The sequence below is a fragment of the Pelobates fuscus genome, chromosome 11 (assembly GCF_036172605.1).
Source record: "Pelobates fuscus isolate aPelFus1 chromosome 11, aPelFus1.pri, whole genome shotgun sequence".
In the NCBI taxonomy this organism is placed as follows: Eukaryota; Metazoa; Chordata; class Amphibia; order Anura; family Pelobatidae; genus Pelobates; species Pelobates fuscus.
Genome location: NC_086327.1, coordinates 27748382 through 27767813, shown reverse-complemented (window position 1 = coordinate 27767813; position 19432 = coordinate 27748382). Strand labels below are relative to the sequence as shown.

The 19432-nt window shown below is 40.5% G+C and overlaps 1 protein-coding gene across 1 annotated transcript in view; it reads left to right on the top strand.

Annotated features, from left to right (window-relative positions):
- NR1H2 (nuclear receptor subfamily 1 group H member 2) overlaps positions 1 to 15520 on the top strand; it is a 37535-nt gene extending 22015 nt beyond the window's left edge. Inside the window, exons 4-10 of the mRNA XM_063436702.1 lie at positions 925 to 1086; positions 1924 to 2193; positions 3941 to 4161; positions 5408 to 5587; positions 7561 to 7660; positions 11193 to 11401; positions 12190 to 15520. Of these exons, the coding sequence (XP_063292772.1) occupies positions 925 to 1086; positions 1924 to 2193; positions 3941 to 4161; positions 5408 to 5587; positions 7561 to 7660; positions 11193 to 11401; positions 12190 to 12336 (1289 nt within the window). The 3' untranslated portion in view covers positions 12337 to 15520. The remainder of the gene's footprint in view (positions 1 to 924; positions 1087 to 1923; positions 2194 to 3940; positions 4162 to 5407; positions 5588 to 7560; positions 7661 to 11192; positions 11402 to 12189) is intronic.
- Positions 15521 to 19432: the final 3912 nt, after the last annotated feature.

The following is a 19432-nucleotide window of genomic DNA, read 5'->3' as shown; positions in this document are numbered from 1 at the left end:
ACAAAATAAAAAATTGTTTTCCTATTTCCGCGCAACTATAAATTAAATGTTAGTTAATGGTTCTGCTTTTTTTTTTTTTTTTTTACATTTAGTTATTTATGTTAAGGCTGCATGACATGCCTATTATCATACCCCAGAGACACGTTGTGGGACACAAGAAGAGTTCAAACCCCACACATGAGCACACCCAGGGCATCATTATATGATCCATATGGTTAGCTATGGAATGGATATCATAGCTAAATGTGTAATATGGCAATAAAATATAGATGGATATGTAATATGGTGATAAATGCAACAATAAAATATGTGATGTGATAAAAACAACGATAACATCTAGATAAATATGTAATGTGGTGATGTTGCTGCTATTGCTTTCATTTAAGTTAATTTTCAGTAGATTTCTTCCTACCTTCTCCTGTGGCAGCCTTAGATCTGAGCCCTTTGGCTACTGTTCCTTTAAAAAAAGTTTCCTTTTGGTTAAAACATATCTAGTGGCCATGTGATACAATGCAACATTTAGAAGGATCTGTCACATCCTTTTAAATATCCGTACATATGATACTTTGTCTCTAAAATAAATACATGCATTGTATATATTTTGGCGCCCCCTATATTAATTATTTACTTTATCCAAGAAGTTGCCTATATTTAGTGGGATGACAGCTAATATTGTTTAATTATGTATTGATTTATTATTACAAACTATTTTGTTGTTTTATATTCCAAAGGAACCACTCAATTTTAAGTGTTGGGCATGGGTAGGTTTACTTGAGCTTTATTTTTTATAATTATTCATGTCTTTGCTAATCGTAGAGATTAGTTGTATTTGTTCTATAGAAAACTTTCAAACCATTTAAATATATTGTGGCTTCTCTGTTGCTTTGTTTCACCCTAACATTTTTCTTGTATTCCTGCTCACAGATGGGGAGTCCTTCCACTCATCTGACACGATCCTTTTGGATCATGCTAACACCGCAAAACTGCGTATAAAGGAGGAAAGGTCGGAGTCTCGAGGGAGCTCCTCATTACCCAATGAAAATGACCTATTGGGTACAGATGGAGAATGCTCCTCTCACAGCGCTGGTAAGTATATGTTTAGAAGCAAAAACAAAGACCATGAGAACTCTTGAGAACGGACAAAAGCTTAGAAAACTCAGTAGCTTGCCCTTCGGTAAATCTATGCTCAGGTTTCAAAATAATTGTTGCTCGCTTGTGCAATTACAGAGAGAACCTATCTGGAGCACTTTAGACTGGTCCCACCCGTAAAGGCTGTCCAGAACAGAAATGCCAGCAAGTTTACATTTTAAACTCTGGTTGGCTGAATTTTTTTTTTTTTTTAAATCAAACCATCACTACCTAGATTCTTGCAGAACCCAGTAGCAATAAGTTGGCTGTTAAATAAAACATTAATTCCAAAAACTCTCAGTAGTTTTCATTTTAGTTGCAATGCCAGACATGAGATTTAATTTACATTAGCCTCGGATTGTCATTAACTTGATGTGAGGGAACAAGGAAATATTCCTTCCAGAGAAGAAACTGATCCCTTTAATAATTTTTACAGTACTTAAAAACAAGAAATACAAGCTTAATAATTGTTTGACATTTGGTGAATAGCTAGTATGTACATTTGTAATAAAACAGCAGTGGTGCATATACATTGCATTTTGAGTATACTTTAAGCAAGATAAAGAAAATGTGAATTTGTATAATTTTGCAATCATTCATTCATCTGTTACAGACGTATTGAAGGGAGGACTAGTTTTCCTTATTGTGTGTCTCTCATCTTGGTGTGTGTGTTTTTTTTTTTGTTTGTTTTGTTTTAAACATAAATGCTTGAGGGCATTTATAAGGAGCATATAGGAAGGGTATATTAGGAACTGCATGATCTGTATATATCTAAATACTTGTATATTTTAACAGCTGAGGAACCAGAGCGGAAGAGGAAGAAGGGTCCGGCGCCAAAGATGCTGGGAAATGAGGTTTGCAGTGTCTGCGGGGACAAAGCTTCTGGATTCCACTACAATGTTCTCAGCTGCGAAGGCTGTAAAGGTTTCTTCCGGCGGAGTGTCATAAAAAATGCAAAGTACACATGCAAGAATAATGGCAAGTGCCAGATGGACATGTACATGCGCCGCAAGTGCCAGGAGTGCAGACTTCGGAAATGCAGAGAAGCAGGCATGCGGGAACAGTGTGAGTGAGCAAACATTCCTGGTACAATGGTACTTGGGACAGTTTATAGGAAAAGGCACTCGAAAGAGATTGAGAGAATTCCCGGAGGTGGATTGATTCAAACCTTTTTTTTTTTTTTTTAAGTCATTTGTTGGTTATTTAATCGATGTATATAGATGATTTATGTTCCAGGTAGAGCCAGATCAACTTAAAAGGCTTTCTGGGAGAAAGGTTGTTAGCGAGCTATACACAAGAAATGTTTAGCATGTGGTGTGTGCATGTGCCTGGTGCTCAATGCAGAAGTGTGATATTGCCTGGTGAACCAGTAGGAAGCCACAAGTACATGTATGCAATGTCAGCCATTGTACATTGAGCCTATTCAGCCTATTGAGTGTGCATCCCAGATTGCTTAAACCAGAAAAGGTAAGCATTATTGAGGGGGCGCAAGAATAATACTTCTTGTTATACCAAAAGGGAAGATTCGATTTGGGGAAATCTCCCAAGAGAGGCCTAGGAATCAAGTAGAATAGACTGAAAAAAAAAAAGACATAAGAAAACTGTCACTTCCTCCTGAAGACCTTTTTTCTAACGTCTCACAATGTTGCTGTACATGGCAATTACGTCTCATAGACAACTACTGCGTCTAGGTCCCCAGCGTTGGATTACAGGCAACTTTTATGTAAATTTTTAACTTTTGCTTTACTTTTTTTATTTTAAGAACAAAGGGAAATCCTGCATCTAAACAAACAAACAAAAAAAAAAACCCTAAATTTAATGTTAAAAAGCAATAGATTTATTTTTAATGCCGGTGTTCCTGAGGGCTTTTTGTGGCACAGAAACCCCACGGTGCTTTGCAAGATACCGCTGCATTATGGGAATTCTATACCAATATCTGAGAGCGACATTTAGGATATTGATGACCTAGCGTTGTTGCATGGTTTTAGGATATCACCATTTTTTTGGTTTGTACATTGTAGAGGGAACATTTGTGGGATATTAGCAGTCTCATCCTTTGAAGTGCCCGAGGTTCTATTTAACAGGTTCCGCCTGTGTTGTCAGCCAGAAGCAGTAACAAAGGAAGTTTGTGATTGTGTTGTTCATTACATCAATCCTTTCCTTTACAACTCCAGAAATGTATGACCCATTAATTACTATGTATAATATCTAGTTGCTAATACTCTGATCAAGATTGCTTGTTGCAAACTAGTCATGGAATGTAGCAAGAGGCTACAGGAGGAGGACCCTATCTTGCACATTAATGGGTGTTTTTTGAGCCTCTCAACAAGCTTACATTTCAAGCTGCTCCATATTTTATCAATTCACTTTGTGTTGCCGTAAAACAAACAACATATCAATAATACTTTGTAAACGTTTTCTCATAATGAAAATGGGTTAACATACAATGTGCAAAGTAGCCACAAAGTCACATGACAGAAGCTTGTGGATTTGAGAAGCCTCTGATTGGCCCGCAGCCCCAGTGATGTCAGGAAGGGGTCGTGGAAGAGCAGCTCGGGAAGCTTCACCTGGCGCTGGATTTCAGGTAAGTAAAATATTTTATTACAGGTTGAACAGCACATTGAAAGGGGGCAGACTTCTCCACAGTGCCCAATAGGGAATATTACACCAGAAAGGCATAATACTACTTAATTCCATTCCCAGCCTCCCACACCCCCCTTTTGTTTTTCAACAATTAATTTTCATTGTGCTGTCAGTGGGATCCTGACTTAAATGTGTCCTCTTACAGTTTGTTTGCTGCTTTATTGTATAGGTGTGCTTTCGGAAGAACAGATCCGTAGTAAAAAGATAAGAAAGCAGCAACAGGACGATGATGTTGTGCGCTCCACGGCAGTATTCATTCCCCCAAGCCCTTGTATGCTGTCCCAAGATATTGTCCAGCTCACTCCACAGCAAGAAGAGATGATCCAGCAACTGGTATCAGCACAGCAGCAATGCAACAAGAGGTCGTTCAGTGATCAGCCTAAAGTAACGGTACATATACCCAGTGGTGTATTTTGGATTTGTGCTGCCCTAGGCACGACTAAATTCGGGCACACCCAAAATCTAAATTTGCCCCTCCAATTCATATCAAGGCCACTTTTTTGACTGACAGACACATGCCCTCATTGATACATGCACTGATATACACTCACTGACAGATACACAGTCTTTGGCACACACAGTTATTGGCAGACACTGTTTAACCAACACACACTTTCAATGACAGACACACACTGACAGGCACACACTCTCAGATACACATAAAATTACATGCACACACTGACACGCACACCCATTCTCACTGAAAGACACACACTTTCACTCACTAACAGAAACACACTGACAGCTACACTCACTCACTCACAGCAAGGTGGACAGCCCCAGAACATGAGGCAAACAAGGCATTGCTTGGGGTGGCGTTTTTTGGCGCCCCCCCTGAAAGTGCCGCCCTAGGCAAATGCCTTGTTTGCCTTTGTGGTAAATACATCCCTGCATATACCTGTGTGCCGATATGTTTGCACTATTCCATAACCTCACATTCTTATATATTTGTGAGTTTGTTGGACATAGACTTAGTTAAAGGGACACTATAGGCACCCAGACCAATTAATCTCATTAAAGTGGTCTGGAGCAATGTCTCTTTCACCTTAACCCTACAGTGTTAATCATTGCACTATCACAGCAAGTCCTTCTTCGCCTTTTGTCTATATTGTTTCTATTTTTTGTCAAAAATTGTATTCAGGGAAATCTCCTAAGAGAGGCCTAGGAATCAAGTAGAATAGACTGGGAAAAAAAAAAAATGAGAAACCGGTCACTTCCTCCTGAAGACCTTTTCTAACGTCTCACAATGTTGCTGTACATGGAATTAATATGTCGGCACTATATAAATGATGATGATAATATTAAATGGGCTTGCTTGCAGAAGGCACTATGAAAAAAATGGCCGACTGAACAGGATTGTGCCAAGAGCATCATGGGGGATGATGGCACCTGCACAAGGAAGTGCTGTGGATTTGTGGTTTACATTTGCCTCCACTACCTCTGCACATCTTTAGTAGCATTTACTGGGTTGGGCAATTCAGGAACTTTTTTTTTTTTTAAGTGTTTGTTCCTCTTAAAGGTTGACAGAGGCACGCTACCAGGTTTCTAAGTGTTTCTGCTCAGTCCACTTTATTTTTGCTCTTGATTACAGCTTTCCAAAAAGATCTCAAATCATTTTATTTATTTTCACTACCAGCCGTGGCCCCTGGGCAGTGATCCAAACAGCCGAGAAGCTCGCCAACAACGCTTTGCTCATTTTACGGAGCTCGCCATCATTTCAGTACAGGAGATTGTGGATTTTGCCAAACAAGTTCCAGGTTTCCTTGAACTGTCAAGGGAGGATCAGATAGCACTACTGAAGGCTTCCACTATAGAGGTAAACATTATATATGCATGTATTAGAATTTCACAGAATGCATTACAGTGCTGAGGAGGCATATCGCCATCTAGTGGACAATAATTAAGAAAGCATGAACCCTCTCTGCAGAATATTTTCATCTATTTTTATCTGCTTTGTCTTATACTAGTATAACATTTCCCAGCATGCACTTAACCATCTCCTTCTAAACAGTCACTCAATTAATTTTAAGTTATTACAACCTTCCTTCTCTGGTTATTTGGTCAGTTACATCAGGGAATGTCAAGAATGATGCGTTAAAACAGCAAAGTTTATTTGGATTATTTCCATCTCTGTTATTTTTTAGTTAAAAGGGCAATTAAGACCCCCTCCCCCCTGCTTGCTGAAGTTCATGTCACAAAAAGTATTTATTTCAGTAGAAATTGGCACTTTTATAAATTAACTTTGTGACACTCTTCCTAGCTGTCAATTGGACAACTCGCTCTGTTACTTCCTGGTTTGTTTTGCTCAGTGGAGGTAAACTCAAGAGACAGGAAACTGCGTTGGAAAGTCTGTGGTGAGACAGCCAGTCTGGTCTGAGGAAGAATGGGAGGGCTTGCAAGAGACCTGCAGCTTTTGCAAGCTGCTTTTTTTCTTTTTCTTTTAGTTTTATTTGATATACATTCAGTGAAAAAATGCATAATGCATGTGTGTTTTTATGAGGGTATGTCTAGTAAAACTTGATTTTTATTTCATGGGGCGGTGAAGTGTCCCTTTAAAGTTCACGTTCAAGACAAAATGCTTTTCCTAATTTACCAATATTTTTGTACATTTGGAGTTTTCAGCAACCACTTCTAGCCAGTAACAAGGAGTCTTGATTCCCGTGGTAATTGCAAATGCAGTGCATCACAATGTGCTAATGCACCCTGCTCATAGTTCCATTTATTGGGTTACTCTCTAGAGTGTGCATTTATGGGAACTCATAGTTACCGTAATTCAAATTTTGATCCTAAAAGACCAAATCCTAATAGATCTGCAAGTCGGCTGTGTTTTCAGTCTTGCTATTTTGTTGCTGACAATGCTCACTTTAGTGAATGAACCATGTTGTACTCACTAAGTTTTGTGCTTGAACTCCCTTAGTAAGGGACGGTTCACCTCTGTGTTAAACAGGGTTCTAGTTATTGTTGATGACTAGATCCATCTGTAATACATGAATCCTTAAGCTGTAGCTGCTATACAGTAAAAAAATAAAATCATAAAAACTTAGACACGACCAATGATGACCATATCACCAACACTACGCATTGTCCTCTCTTCACAATGTGCTCATGGAATTTAAAGTAGATATGTAGAATAAAAGATAAAAGCATTGGCAAATCATTGCATATATGTTTTGGGGGCACTCTCTTTGGAGAGACCACAGTGATTTTTTTTTTCATTGTGGCCTCAGCGAAGAACAAGCCCTGTGATTGGTTCTCGAGGGATTGGTTCTCGAGCACGCAGCTTCCTCACTATACACTACAGGAACTGCACAGAGCTCTCACCACATGTTATAGAACAGGGCACTGCTGGGAGCCAGCAGCCACTACGTGGGAAGACACGTCTGCTAGAAGTCACTTGAATGGTGAGTTTACAGCTTTGGAGGTTAAGTCCTTCTTGTCTCCCTGCTCAGAGCTGTGGAGCAGTTAGTGTGTTTACAATGCTTCTCTAACAAGGAAGTTTGTGCTGGGCATAATGTAGGAGGATCTGCAGAAAGGAAAGTAAACTCAGGGCTTTGAGCGAGTTTCAGGGGTGCTTTGCTCAGCTCTGAGTGTCCACTAGCCTTCCTGACATGCTCCTATTTATTTATTGATGATCTGTCCATTTTCTGGATGTATTTGCCCCTCTTTCCAGCCAGACATGCCCACTGGTGGCCTCACTATTTCTGTCTAATATCCGTACCTCCGTGTTAAGAGGTATACTTTTCATGAGACACAGGATGTCAGTAGAATGTTATTTTGTGTCCTTGACAGATAATGCTACTTGAGACAGCCAGGCGCTACAATCATGAAACTGAATGTATAACGTTCCTCAAAGACTTCACTTACAGCAAGGATGATTTCCACCGAGCGGGTGAGACATTCAATGTAATGGGCATATTGCGAGGAGTTAAATTATTTTGTTTTATTGTTTTTACTAATGGTTTTACATTTTAACGAAAAATAAATAATTCCATCTTTGCTTAGTTATTTAGCTAACTAAAATGTTTTGCTTTTCTGATCCCTCGTGGGTTCATGGGAACGTTCTTCTTACTAGGCGACAGGTGACCGTTCCTCTTTTAGGAGTAAAATGTGGTGAATTTTTACTTGGGTTGCATAATTTAGGCCAAAATTGCTAAGCTAGGAAAAAACATTCCATCAGCTATAGTTTGGCTATTGTAGCCTGTATTTTGCAATTCTGTTTTCAGTTAACTACTTAGTTCACTGTTTACGGAATAAACTTTTTTGAATACTGCAAATGGGAGAACAGCTTTTCAATTTTAAACTTTCCTGGCACTAGAAAACTTTTTCTTTAGTTTCCAGTCTTAAAAAAAGAAGAAACTACACTGTGTGCATGGTGTCCTATTGGTTTTACTCAATTATATTATTATCTATAACATAGATATCTATCTATATCTATTAACATAGATCTAAAAGTGCAGTAGATTCAATGTGTTCTTTTGTAATTCATACATCGTGCTATTGGAATCTGAAGCACACAAGCGTTGGAATGGAACCTTTGGGGGGGGGGTCTCTTACCAATCCACTGGCTGGCGCCTCTTCCCCAGACCTTACCACATAGACATACATACATAGACAGAAACACATACAAACGCACACAGAAAACTCCGACAAAGTGGCAGATCTACAAACCACAGATACACTGTGCCAAACACGCATACATAGATACCACCCGACGCAAGCACATTCTCTAGAACACCCAGGTCAAACGCACAGTCATCCACAAAATATAGAATTCTAAGGTTTTACATATCAAGACATGATGACAATCGTCTATTCCATAGCAGGTCCTAAAATTAGGTAAATACAACCTCAAATGAACACCACATAACATTACACCGTGTCATTATTTATTTAACAAAAAATAAAGCCAAAATGGAGACGCCATGTGTAAAAACCACACTGTTGCTACTTGCATAAGAACTAAGAGGCTAAGTAGCAAAAAGGTTCTGGTAATTTAATGCCCTTGATTAATTGATAATCAGAAACTTCCTCTAAAAAAGTTTGCTCGTCTGGAGCATTCAGTTGTGTGTTAACACAATGCCAAGGAGGGAAGATATCACTAATGGTCTTAGAGAAGCAATTATTGCTGCGCATCAAACAACTTAAAGACCATCATGCTACAGTGAGAAAGAGAACATGACAGCACGGTTTGCAAAGTTACACCTGAGCAAACCACAAGACTTCTGGAACAATGTCCTTTGGACAGACGAGACCAAAGTGGAGATATTTGCCATAAAGCACAGTGTCACATTTGGTGAAAATGCGCACATCATTACAAACACCTCATGCCAACTTCAAGCACAGTCATGGAGGGGGTGATGATTTGGGCTTGTTTTTGCAGCCACAGAACCTAGACACCTTGCAGTCATTGAGTCAACCATGAACTCTATACCAAGGTATTCTAGAGTGAGGCCATCTGCCCGACAGCTAAAGCTTTACTTAAATAGGGTCATGCAACAGGACAATAATCACTAGCACACCAGCAAATCTACAACATAATGGCTGAAAAACAAAAGAATCAAGGTGTTGCAATGTACCAGCCAAAGTCTAGACTTCAACCTGCTTGAAATGCTGTGGCGGAACCTTAAGAGAGCTGTGCATAAACAAATGCCAGCAAACCTCAATGATCAGAAGCAACGTTGTAAAGAAGATTGGGCCAAAATTCCTTAAAAACGCTGTAAGAGACTGACAAAAGTCATACAGAAAATGATTACCGTATATACTCGAGTATAAGTCGAGTTTTTCAGCACATTTTTTGTGCTGAAAAACCCCAACTCGGCTTATACTCGAGTCAATAGTCTGTATTATGGCAATTTGCATTGCCATAATACAGACAGGGGCTGTGGGGGTTGCAGAGATCTTACTTACCTCTCCTGCAGCTCCTGTCAGCTCTCTCCTCCTCCGCGCCGTCCGTTCAGCACCTCGGTCAGCTCCCAGTGTAAATCTCGCGAGAGCCGCGGCTCTCGCGAGATTTACAGTGTGAGCTGACAGAAGAGCTGACCGGACGGCGCGGAGGAGGAGAGAGCTGACAGGAGCTGCAGGAGAGGTAAGTAAACTCTCTGACAGCCCCCCTCCCCCCCCCCCACTGAACTACCAATGCCACTGGACCACCAGGGAAGAAGCCCCCCTCCCTGGCACGCTAGCAAGCAGGGAGGGGGGACAAAAAAAATTTATCATAGTAATAAAAATAAATTAATTAATAATATAACAAAAAAATTAAAATAATAATAATACAATAATAAAAATAGTAATAAAAAAAATTATATAATAATAATATAATAATAAAAATAGTAATAAAAAAATTATATAACAAAAAAATATAATATAATAATTAAAATATAATATAATAATAAAAATATAAAATAATAATAAAAAAATATATTAAAATGCCCACCCCCCACCAAGGCTCTGCATCACACTCTGCATCTCACACACACACACACACACACACACACTGCACTCATATACACACTGCATTCACACACACACACACTGCACTCATACATACACTGCACACACTGCACTCACACACACACTGCACTCATATACACTGCATTCAAACACACACTGCATTCAAACACACACTGCATTCAAACACACACACTGCATTCAAACACACACACTGCATTCAAACACACACACTGCATTCAAACACACACACTGCATTCACACACACACTGCACTCATATACACACTGCATTCACACACACTGCACTCATACATACACTGCACACACTGCACTCATACATACACTGCACTCATACATACACTGCACTCATACATACACTGCACTCATACATACACTGCACACACTGCACTCATATACACACACTGCATTCACACACACACACTGCACTCACACTGCATTCATATACACACACTGCACTCATACGCGCACTCTGCACCCGTACGCGCACTCTGCACCCGTACGCGCACTCTGCACCCGTACGCGCACTCTGCACCCGTACGCGCACTCTGCACCCGTACGCGCACTCTGCACCCGTACGCGCACTCTGCACCCGTACGCGCACTCTGCACCCGTACGCGCACTCTGCACCCGTACGCGCACTCTGCACCCGTACGCGCACTCTGCACCCGTACGCGCACTCTGCACCCGTACGCGCACTCTGCACCCGTACGCGCACTCTGCACCCGTACGCGGAGTTAACCCTGCAATGTAATTATTGCAGTTTATAAAAAACCTGCAATAATTACAGTTGCAGGGTTAGGAGTAGTGGGAGTTGGCACCCAGACCACTCCAATGGGCAGAAGTGGTCTGGGTGCCTGGAGTGTCCCTTTAAGTGTGAATGGGAAAAATACATAATGTTGCCCAGCAATGGCTTACCTTGTCCTTTAAATAAATCTGATCTTTTCTGTTCCAGGTTTGCAGGTAGAGTTCATAAACCCCATTTTTGAGTTTTCACGCGGAATGAGGCAGATGCAGTTAGACGATGCAGAATACGCCCTTCTCATAGCAATCAACATCTTCTCCGCAGACAGACCGAATGTCCAGAACCACCAACTTGTGGAAAACCTTCAGCTCCCATATGTAGAAGCACTGCATTCCTACACCCGCATCAAGAGACCTCAGGTAAAAAGTCATAGGTTCTGATAATGCACTTAGTGTTTCTGCCTGTTTTCACTTTTTGTTGTACTTTATCATTTTGGTGACCATTTATGTTTGGCATTATGTGGTGTAATTTGCATGTTAGAGATTCTAGATTTTGCATTGGTGGCCTTTGGCATGTAAGTTGTAAAACTGCAGAAGTCTTTAAATTATGGAAAACTGATCCACTTTGGGTTATAGATAAACCAGTTGACATACACTGCTGTTAATCAATAGCAAGACTATGTGATTAATTTAAATGAAGAAACTACACCTTTTGGGTTAATTTCTTGTTCCCCACTGTAATCGATCTATCCAAGTTAACTCTGTTGGAACGGTTCTGCATGGTTAGCAAAGATTAAGGAATGTAGTGAACACTGAAAGTGTGTGTGTGTATATATGTATGCATGTGTTAAATATAAATAATATCTTAAAATTACTAGTTCTTCACCACCAGCCAGGCTTTATTAGTTAATTGCCACTGCACACCTAGAGGATCTTTGTCACAGTCACCTGTGACAAAGTTCCTCTCTCTTTCTCCCCCTCTCTCTTTCCTCCTCTCTCCCCTTCTGTCCCCCTCTCCAAAGCAAACTATGGCACAAAAGCAAGTCTGTGTATCAAATGTACAGATACATCCCTTAGTTTCTTTAGTATGTTGGCCTGGTGTTCATCCTTGCAGATTTGGTATAAGTTTGAAGTCTGCAAATTTTTGTGGTAACCAAGCTACACGGACTACAATAAAATAATATATATATATTTTTTTACTTCCACAGGATCATTTAATGTTCCCTCGCATGTTAATGAAACTTGTGAGCCTGCGGACACTAAGCAGTGTGCACTCTGAGCAAGTCTTTGCTCTCCGCCTTCAGGACAAAAAGCTGCCTCCGTTGCTATCTGAAATATGGGATGTTCATGAGTAAACCTTGTATGCAGCATTGACCTGAGACAAACCATTGCATCTCACTTACTAAACCTCTCTACCAAGCTCTAAGAGTTGGATAAAGGACTCCGTCGGCCATTCATGGGCTGAAGACCTTGCTGGCCGAGTCTAATTAAGAGGAGCAGACGATTTTGAGGATATTGTCAAATAATGTTCTCTCGACCACAAAATTACAGCTTGGGGGGAAAACAATCCACAGCTTTACATTTTTACATAGCTGGCCTGTGTCACACAAAGGGTATCGGTCCAGTTCTTCTGTAAATGCAGGTTTTTAACCACTTGCCACTTTTTTTGCTCAGGAGCATAAACTATTAATTCCTCTTACTGGAGAGGAGTTATGTCGTAGGATAAGAAACCAATACGGTTTTACCCCTAAGCATCATTTTATACATTAGGGTCCCGTGAACTGCACTAGAAGACCATTGTTGGTCATTAAATGGACTTGGCCTCTATTGATGTAGTGGTTGTAAATCTTCAAAAGATCCTTCATCTTTGATCCCGAGACAGGGTGAGATCATACACACTGGACGTGTCCTTGTCCCTGCTGGTGTAGAGAGAGGTTTTCGGTAGTTTGTAGGAGAACGTTGTACAGGCCCCAGTTGAGTGTTGTGTGTGAGAACACAGACCTTCTGAAATAATGCCAAGCGTTCGATCGCTGGTCATCTTTCTGCTACTCTTCCTCCAACAGGATTAAGATTATTTTCTCTGTGTCAAGAGTGGCATTTGAGTTCATTATGCTTCCCTACTTGTTATCCTGATCTATTGATTTTAGTTTCCTTTAACAAATCTCGCACTTAATTGGTTCTCCCTCACATTGCTCTTTTATTAATATGCACTTAGAAAAATTTTGTTTGCAAAGTTGAAATTGGGGGAAGATCCTTCGTTTGGCACTTGCATCGAACTGTAGGCATTATAGGGATATCATGAAAGCCTGTAAAAATGATCAGAAAATTAAGTTGAAAAGGACAAAGCACTCTATAATGATTTATTTGTGGAATTCCTGCTTTAACATTACCCACTGCTGCATTTTAACACAATACTGACAATCAGTAGCTACTCAGACTAGCTTTAGGGCCGACCCGTCACCTACATGCTTAGGGCTGTGCGTTTCCTGGGGATGTTTTAGGACTATGATGGCTAGCCTTTGGTACTCCAGCTGTTGTGGACTATATCTGCTGCTTTGTGAACCTGTTCATAGCTTGTATACTCTAGTCTTGACATGGTCACTCAACATTTCAGACTTTTTAGATGAACCAAGCACTACTGAGTGTTGTAGAAGAACCTTCCGTAAGTCAGGTTGTAAATGGGCTAAGGAGAAGAGGTGGTTAAGAGGGCGCACTAAGCACTTTGAATTCTCTTGATGGGGAAGAAGGCGCTATGTAAGAAATTATTACATAGAGAAATTGCAGGATTTAATAAAGTACATTAAGGCAACATTTTCTGTAGCAAAGGTGTACCTATATCAAAAGGATCTGCCCCTTAACTTCCATCTCTACAATATGAAAAAAGATAAAGATACTCTGAGCACAAAAAAAAGTACAGCTTAATGTAGTTGTTTTGTTTCATAAACATTGCAATTTACGAGAAACGACAATGTAGGTGTTGTAGGGATGTCATCAAAACATTAATCAGTCAGTATGCATCTAGCAGCTGTCAGCCAATGGAGGCACTTGCTAGTAAAGACTTTTAATAAATGAAAGTTTTTGCATTCCGTGTCATCACACCTAGCATCATGACACCGAACTCTCAATAAATCTTCTTATAGAGAAGGCGTTGGGATAATGATTGGTGCAGTGCGGCAATTGCTGTGCATGTGCAGTACGACCCCCAAAGCTTCTCTGAGTATCATTGGATTGGCAGAGATTATCATCTCTGAGGCCGAAACACTGCTGAATTACAGATGCGTTTAATCTATATATTTTTTTTTAAATACCAAATGTGGCAATAATATAAATGTTAAAACTCACATGCTAACATTATGGATAAATTTATTCATTTGGAATGTTGGAGTATTCCTTATGCCAGGAGATACCGTTTTTACAGAGAGTTGTATTTTAATGTGCCTACATTTTATTTAGTGAACATATGCCATTTAGTTTAATGCTGGAAGTAAATTCCATGTATCAGCTATTGTTTGTTTTTTCTTTTATACAAAGAATGTCTATCCATTAGCCATAAATTGCCCTGGTGTTTGAATTGAGCCTTTTTGTTCATGGTTACACACTTTATACAGAAAATGTTCTTGTTACTTGTTATTATCCATTCAGATATTTTTAAATAGAGTTCATTCATTTATGTGGTTCATTGTTTTTTTATTTTGGTGTGAAACAGCCCAAAAATAAAATGCCTGCTCCTTAAATATGGCATTTTCAGTCAAGATGAGACGATTTGCCTTGCATGTTCCATCCAAAATGTGTCTAAGGGAAACCCAATATGCAACAGTTGGTGTCCCCAAGGCCAGTCATCTTAAGTCTAGAAGTTCATGCACAGCACCCTTCTATGATAGGGGGTTGCCCTTATTTTTTTTTCAGCTGTACTGATCTGGCTACTTATTCTGTATTTTGCAGTTTGTTTTCAATAAGCCTCAGCTAGGTTTAGATCAGTGGTAGCCAACAGGTTAGACTGGCAATGCATTGTGACAGTAGGAGATAAAGGACAGCTGTCATAAAAAGTAGATTTGTTTTAAAATATATATATATATTTATCTATCTTGATTTCTTTGTTTTTTTTTAAAAACATGACTTTATCTGACAGAGCAGCCATGTTGGGTCAAACTGCTGGGATTGCTCTGTTATGTTGAGCAGAGCAGCAGTTGAACAGATAGGATTAGAATCCTACCCAACAGGGCTGCTTAGTTTCCTTTTTTTTTTTTTTTTACCTATACATCATTCAAACAAATCATTAATTTTAATTAAATGTAACTTAAAACAAACAAAAATTTAAAATGCTGACAGCGGTCCTTTAAAGATTCACCAGCCTGCTGGCTTGCCATGTGTCTAAACATGAAACACTTGGAGGCTGTGCTACAGCACCAACGCTTGTAGCATTGTCCACATCAAAGTTTAAAAAAAAAAAAAAATAAATAAAAGGGGAAAAATAACAGATTGTTAATTTAATTCCAGTAAAGGCCAACTCCACAGTTAAATAAAATTATGTTGATCCCACTTTCTGTTGTTATGAGTCTTTAAACCGAACAATGCATCTTCAATATGTCTTATGTCATAAGTCTTATGAGGTTTAAAGAGAATTGGTTGATTCCATGTATTTGCGTGGTTCTCTCATTTTAACCACAAAGCGCAATAGGCTTTGACATTGAAAAATCTTTAGGCATTGTATGGTCTGTATGGAATTAAAGAGTATGTAACCCTGTGCTTATGATGGGAGAAACATTAACCAGTGTATCTTATAATTTAATTTATAATTTAAAATTACAAGTTTGGGCTGAATTACTATTTGGAGAGAAGTTTGAGGTGGAGTCTCAGAAAGTATATTGTACCCAACAGACCCAACGTCCATGCAATTAGCTAATCAAAAAGAAGCGATTTGCGTATGTTTATATATGAACCATTAGAGACTTGATAATATCTGTATGTTACACGGCTCTTGCCAGGTGAAAGCAGTCATCTAAGTACGGGGAAATTGAAAAGCAAGGTCTGGCCATAAAGTCATGGACACATGAGGAGCAGTAGCTAGCTAAAATAGAGTCACTAGAAATAGTGTATCTGTAGCGATAAGTGAACTGCCATGTGAGGATAAGTATTCTACAGTGTTTGGTGGCTTGGAAGTGGCCATCTTAGAAGGCGACTTAATGTAGTCTTTTTATTTTGATGGTTAAGAGAGAAAAATAGTTTTAGAAAAAGGCCCCCTTACGTTTATTACAGTCTCCTGCTGCTGTATCTGCCCCGATCTGAAGTCAGAAGTAATTCTCTCGCCCAATCACAATGCTTTTCCATAGGAAATCATTGGATTGGTTGTGCTTGTCAAGGAGGCAGATCAGGGGCAGAGCAAGCACAAGCCAAACACAGCCATTGACAATCAGCATCTTCTCATAGAGATGCATTAAATCAATGCATCTCTATAAGGAAAGTTGTGTCTCCATGCAGAGGGAGGGGGGTGGGGGGTGGGGAGGGAGGGACACTGAATGGCAGTCACACTGTGCAGCACTGACCCAGGAAGCACCTCTAGTAGCGATTTGAGAAGTGGCCAGTGGAGGTATCCCTAGGCTGTAATGTAAATACTGCATTTTCTCAGAAAAAAATGTTTACTGCAAAAAGCCTGAAGGGACTGATTATATTGAGCAGAACAAACACAATAAGCTGTAATTCTAGTGACTTTAAGTTCAAATTAGTATAACTGGAAATGCTTGCAGTGCAGCTGCTCTGGTCCTTAAATTTAAAATTCACTTTCAATACTCACTTTTTTAAATACCCCTTTTGGTGGGGTATCTGAACTGCTTGTCTCTTGTCAGGTTTACCAGGACTAAAAACTAGATGATAAACCCTGTGGCTAAAAGTCTTACAAAAACTCTGAAATTGTCTGCTGCTGGCATGATTAAGAGAGAGTTGGTATGACCTTCATGCCTATGCGATGGTGAGCAGTATAGTATTTTGAAGAACAGAAGAAAGCCAGCAAACACAAGTTCACAAGAAAATAAAATATCTTCCAACAGAGGGTGCAAGGTTAACCGCAAAAAAGGAGTCCAGAACACATTGATTCTTCTCAGTGTCCCAATGTCTCCCACACAGTGTCCCTAGTCTGTGTCCATAAGTGCCCCCATATCTCCGTGTTCCCATGCCTTCTCAGCTAGTGTCTGTGTCCCCATGTCTCTGTTCCTAGTGTCTGTGATCCCCATTTGTCTGTGTTCCCGGGTCTGTGTCCACATGTCTCACTGTGTCCCCATGTCTCTGAGTGTCCCCTAGTGACATTGGACACAGACACTGGGAGACTAGAGGACTGGGCGACATGGGGACACTGACACTGTGATACATAGGGACACTGACAGGCTGGCCTTCCAATTCTTTGGACAGACATGCCCCCTTTTTGGGCATGTTTGCACCTTTTGGCAGTTCTGTTCACGTGATTTGCGTCAGTGGCCCACCCTTTCACCCTGCCTATTGACTTCCTGCTTCACTGTATACTACTGTTAGGGGGTATGGATTTACTTGAAAGATGAAAGCATAAATTAGAAAAAGAGATTAGCATAGAGTGTGTGTTTTCTTATTGCTGCATACTTTGAGTTTCCCTCCAACACCAACTCCATCAGATACATGATGCTTGAGAGGTATGACTGTGTTTTTGGTCGATAAGATTCTGTAATTAGGCCCCATCATAATTGTCAGCACCAGGCCTACTGGACTCTTAATCTGGCCCTGCCCAAGGGTGCTCTCTTACCTCAAGGAGTTAAACCGTTCTCAAACAGTTTGACCCATAACTGAGCTTTTAACACCGATATCACCTTCCCCCAGGGGTCATCCAGCTATTAAAGTCTCAGTTTCAGGAAGCGTGGAGTACCAATGGGGAGGGGCACCACTTATTGCCTGAGAACGGTCTCCGCCATCAGTGACTCCCTATTCATAAAACTGGCTTGAGAAAGGCATGTTTCAAGGGTTGGCATCCAAACTGCTAACCAGGCACTATAGCGTTAGGAATACAATGAAGGACAACTAAGGTATTGATGCCAGAAGTGTCTCTTCAAGTAGCAAACTTTATGACCATGACACAATTGTTCTGACCCTAATGTGCTTTCAAGGGACCCCCACAGTCTGTTCTCTTTTATCCTCGTGGAATAAAGTTATGACCCGAGTTGTGCTCATCTGGTTCAGAGAGGTAATTAGAAATACAAGTGAAGAAATGGAAGAATGTTGACTTTTGCAGAAGTTCATGTATTTATTAGATAAGCCACCGCAGAGGGACCAGCCTTTAACTGTCAACAGAGGGATAGGTATTGACAAACTGCTCAAACAGTTTGACACAAACCATTGTTGTGGGAGTGTTACTCAAGGGCTCTTTGCACCATAAGCACTACAATGTGATGTAATGTATCTTCAAACTTCAAAAAACAACACAAAAAGCACATCACCCCATTACAGTGTGGGAATGGGGAAGTGGGGCTTTGTAATTCAGCAGAATTTTTTTGTAAGTGATTACAGTGAATGTTAAGTTCTTAAAACTGTGGAGATGCTATTCAACAAATTTGCTTTTTTTCTTTTCATTAGTTAAAGGGACACTAGTCACCAGAACAACTTTCAGCTTATTGCATTTGTTCTGGGGATTAGAATCATTACCTTCAGGCTTTTTGCTGTAAACACTCTTTTCAGAGAAAATGCAGTGTTTACATTACAGCCCAGTGATAACTTCACTGGCCACTCCTTAGATGGCTGTTAGAGATCCTTCCTGGGTCATGGCTGCCTAAAATGCATCCAAACATTTAGTGTCTCCACCCTCTGCATGCAGACACTGACTTTCCTCATAGAGATTCATTGATTCAATTCATCTCTATGAGGAGTTGCCGATTGGCCAGGGCTGTGAATTGTGCTGGCTCTGCCCCTGATCTGCCTCTTTGTCAGTCTCAGCCAATCCTATGGGGAAGCATTGTGATTGGATCAGGCTACCACTTCTGATGGTGTCAGCAGGCAGTGGGCAAGGCAAAACGAAACCGGGACAAAGCAAGCAGCTCCAGACTTCAATACAGTAAGATTTTACTATATTTAGGGAGACATGAGGGGACCAGGATGGCTAGATGGTGGTTTTAACCCTATAGGTCAGGCATACATGTTTGTGTTCCTTACCCTATAGTGCTCCTTTAAAGGACCACTACAGTGCCAGGAAAACAAACTCGTTTTCCTGGCACTATAGTGCACTGAGGGTGGCCTCACCCTCTGGGTCCCACTCCCGTGGTGCTGAAGGGGGAGGAATGGGTTAATCCCTCACCTTTTCTCCAGCGCCGGGCTCCCTCGGCGCTGGAACTCTCCTCCCTCTTCTGACGTCACCGGCTGAAGGCGCATGCGCGGCAAGAGGCGCACGTGCATTCAGCCAGTGTCATAGGAAAGCATTATCAACGCTTTCCTATGGACGCT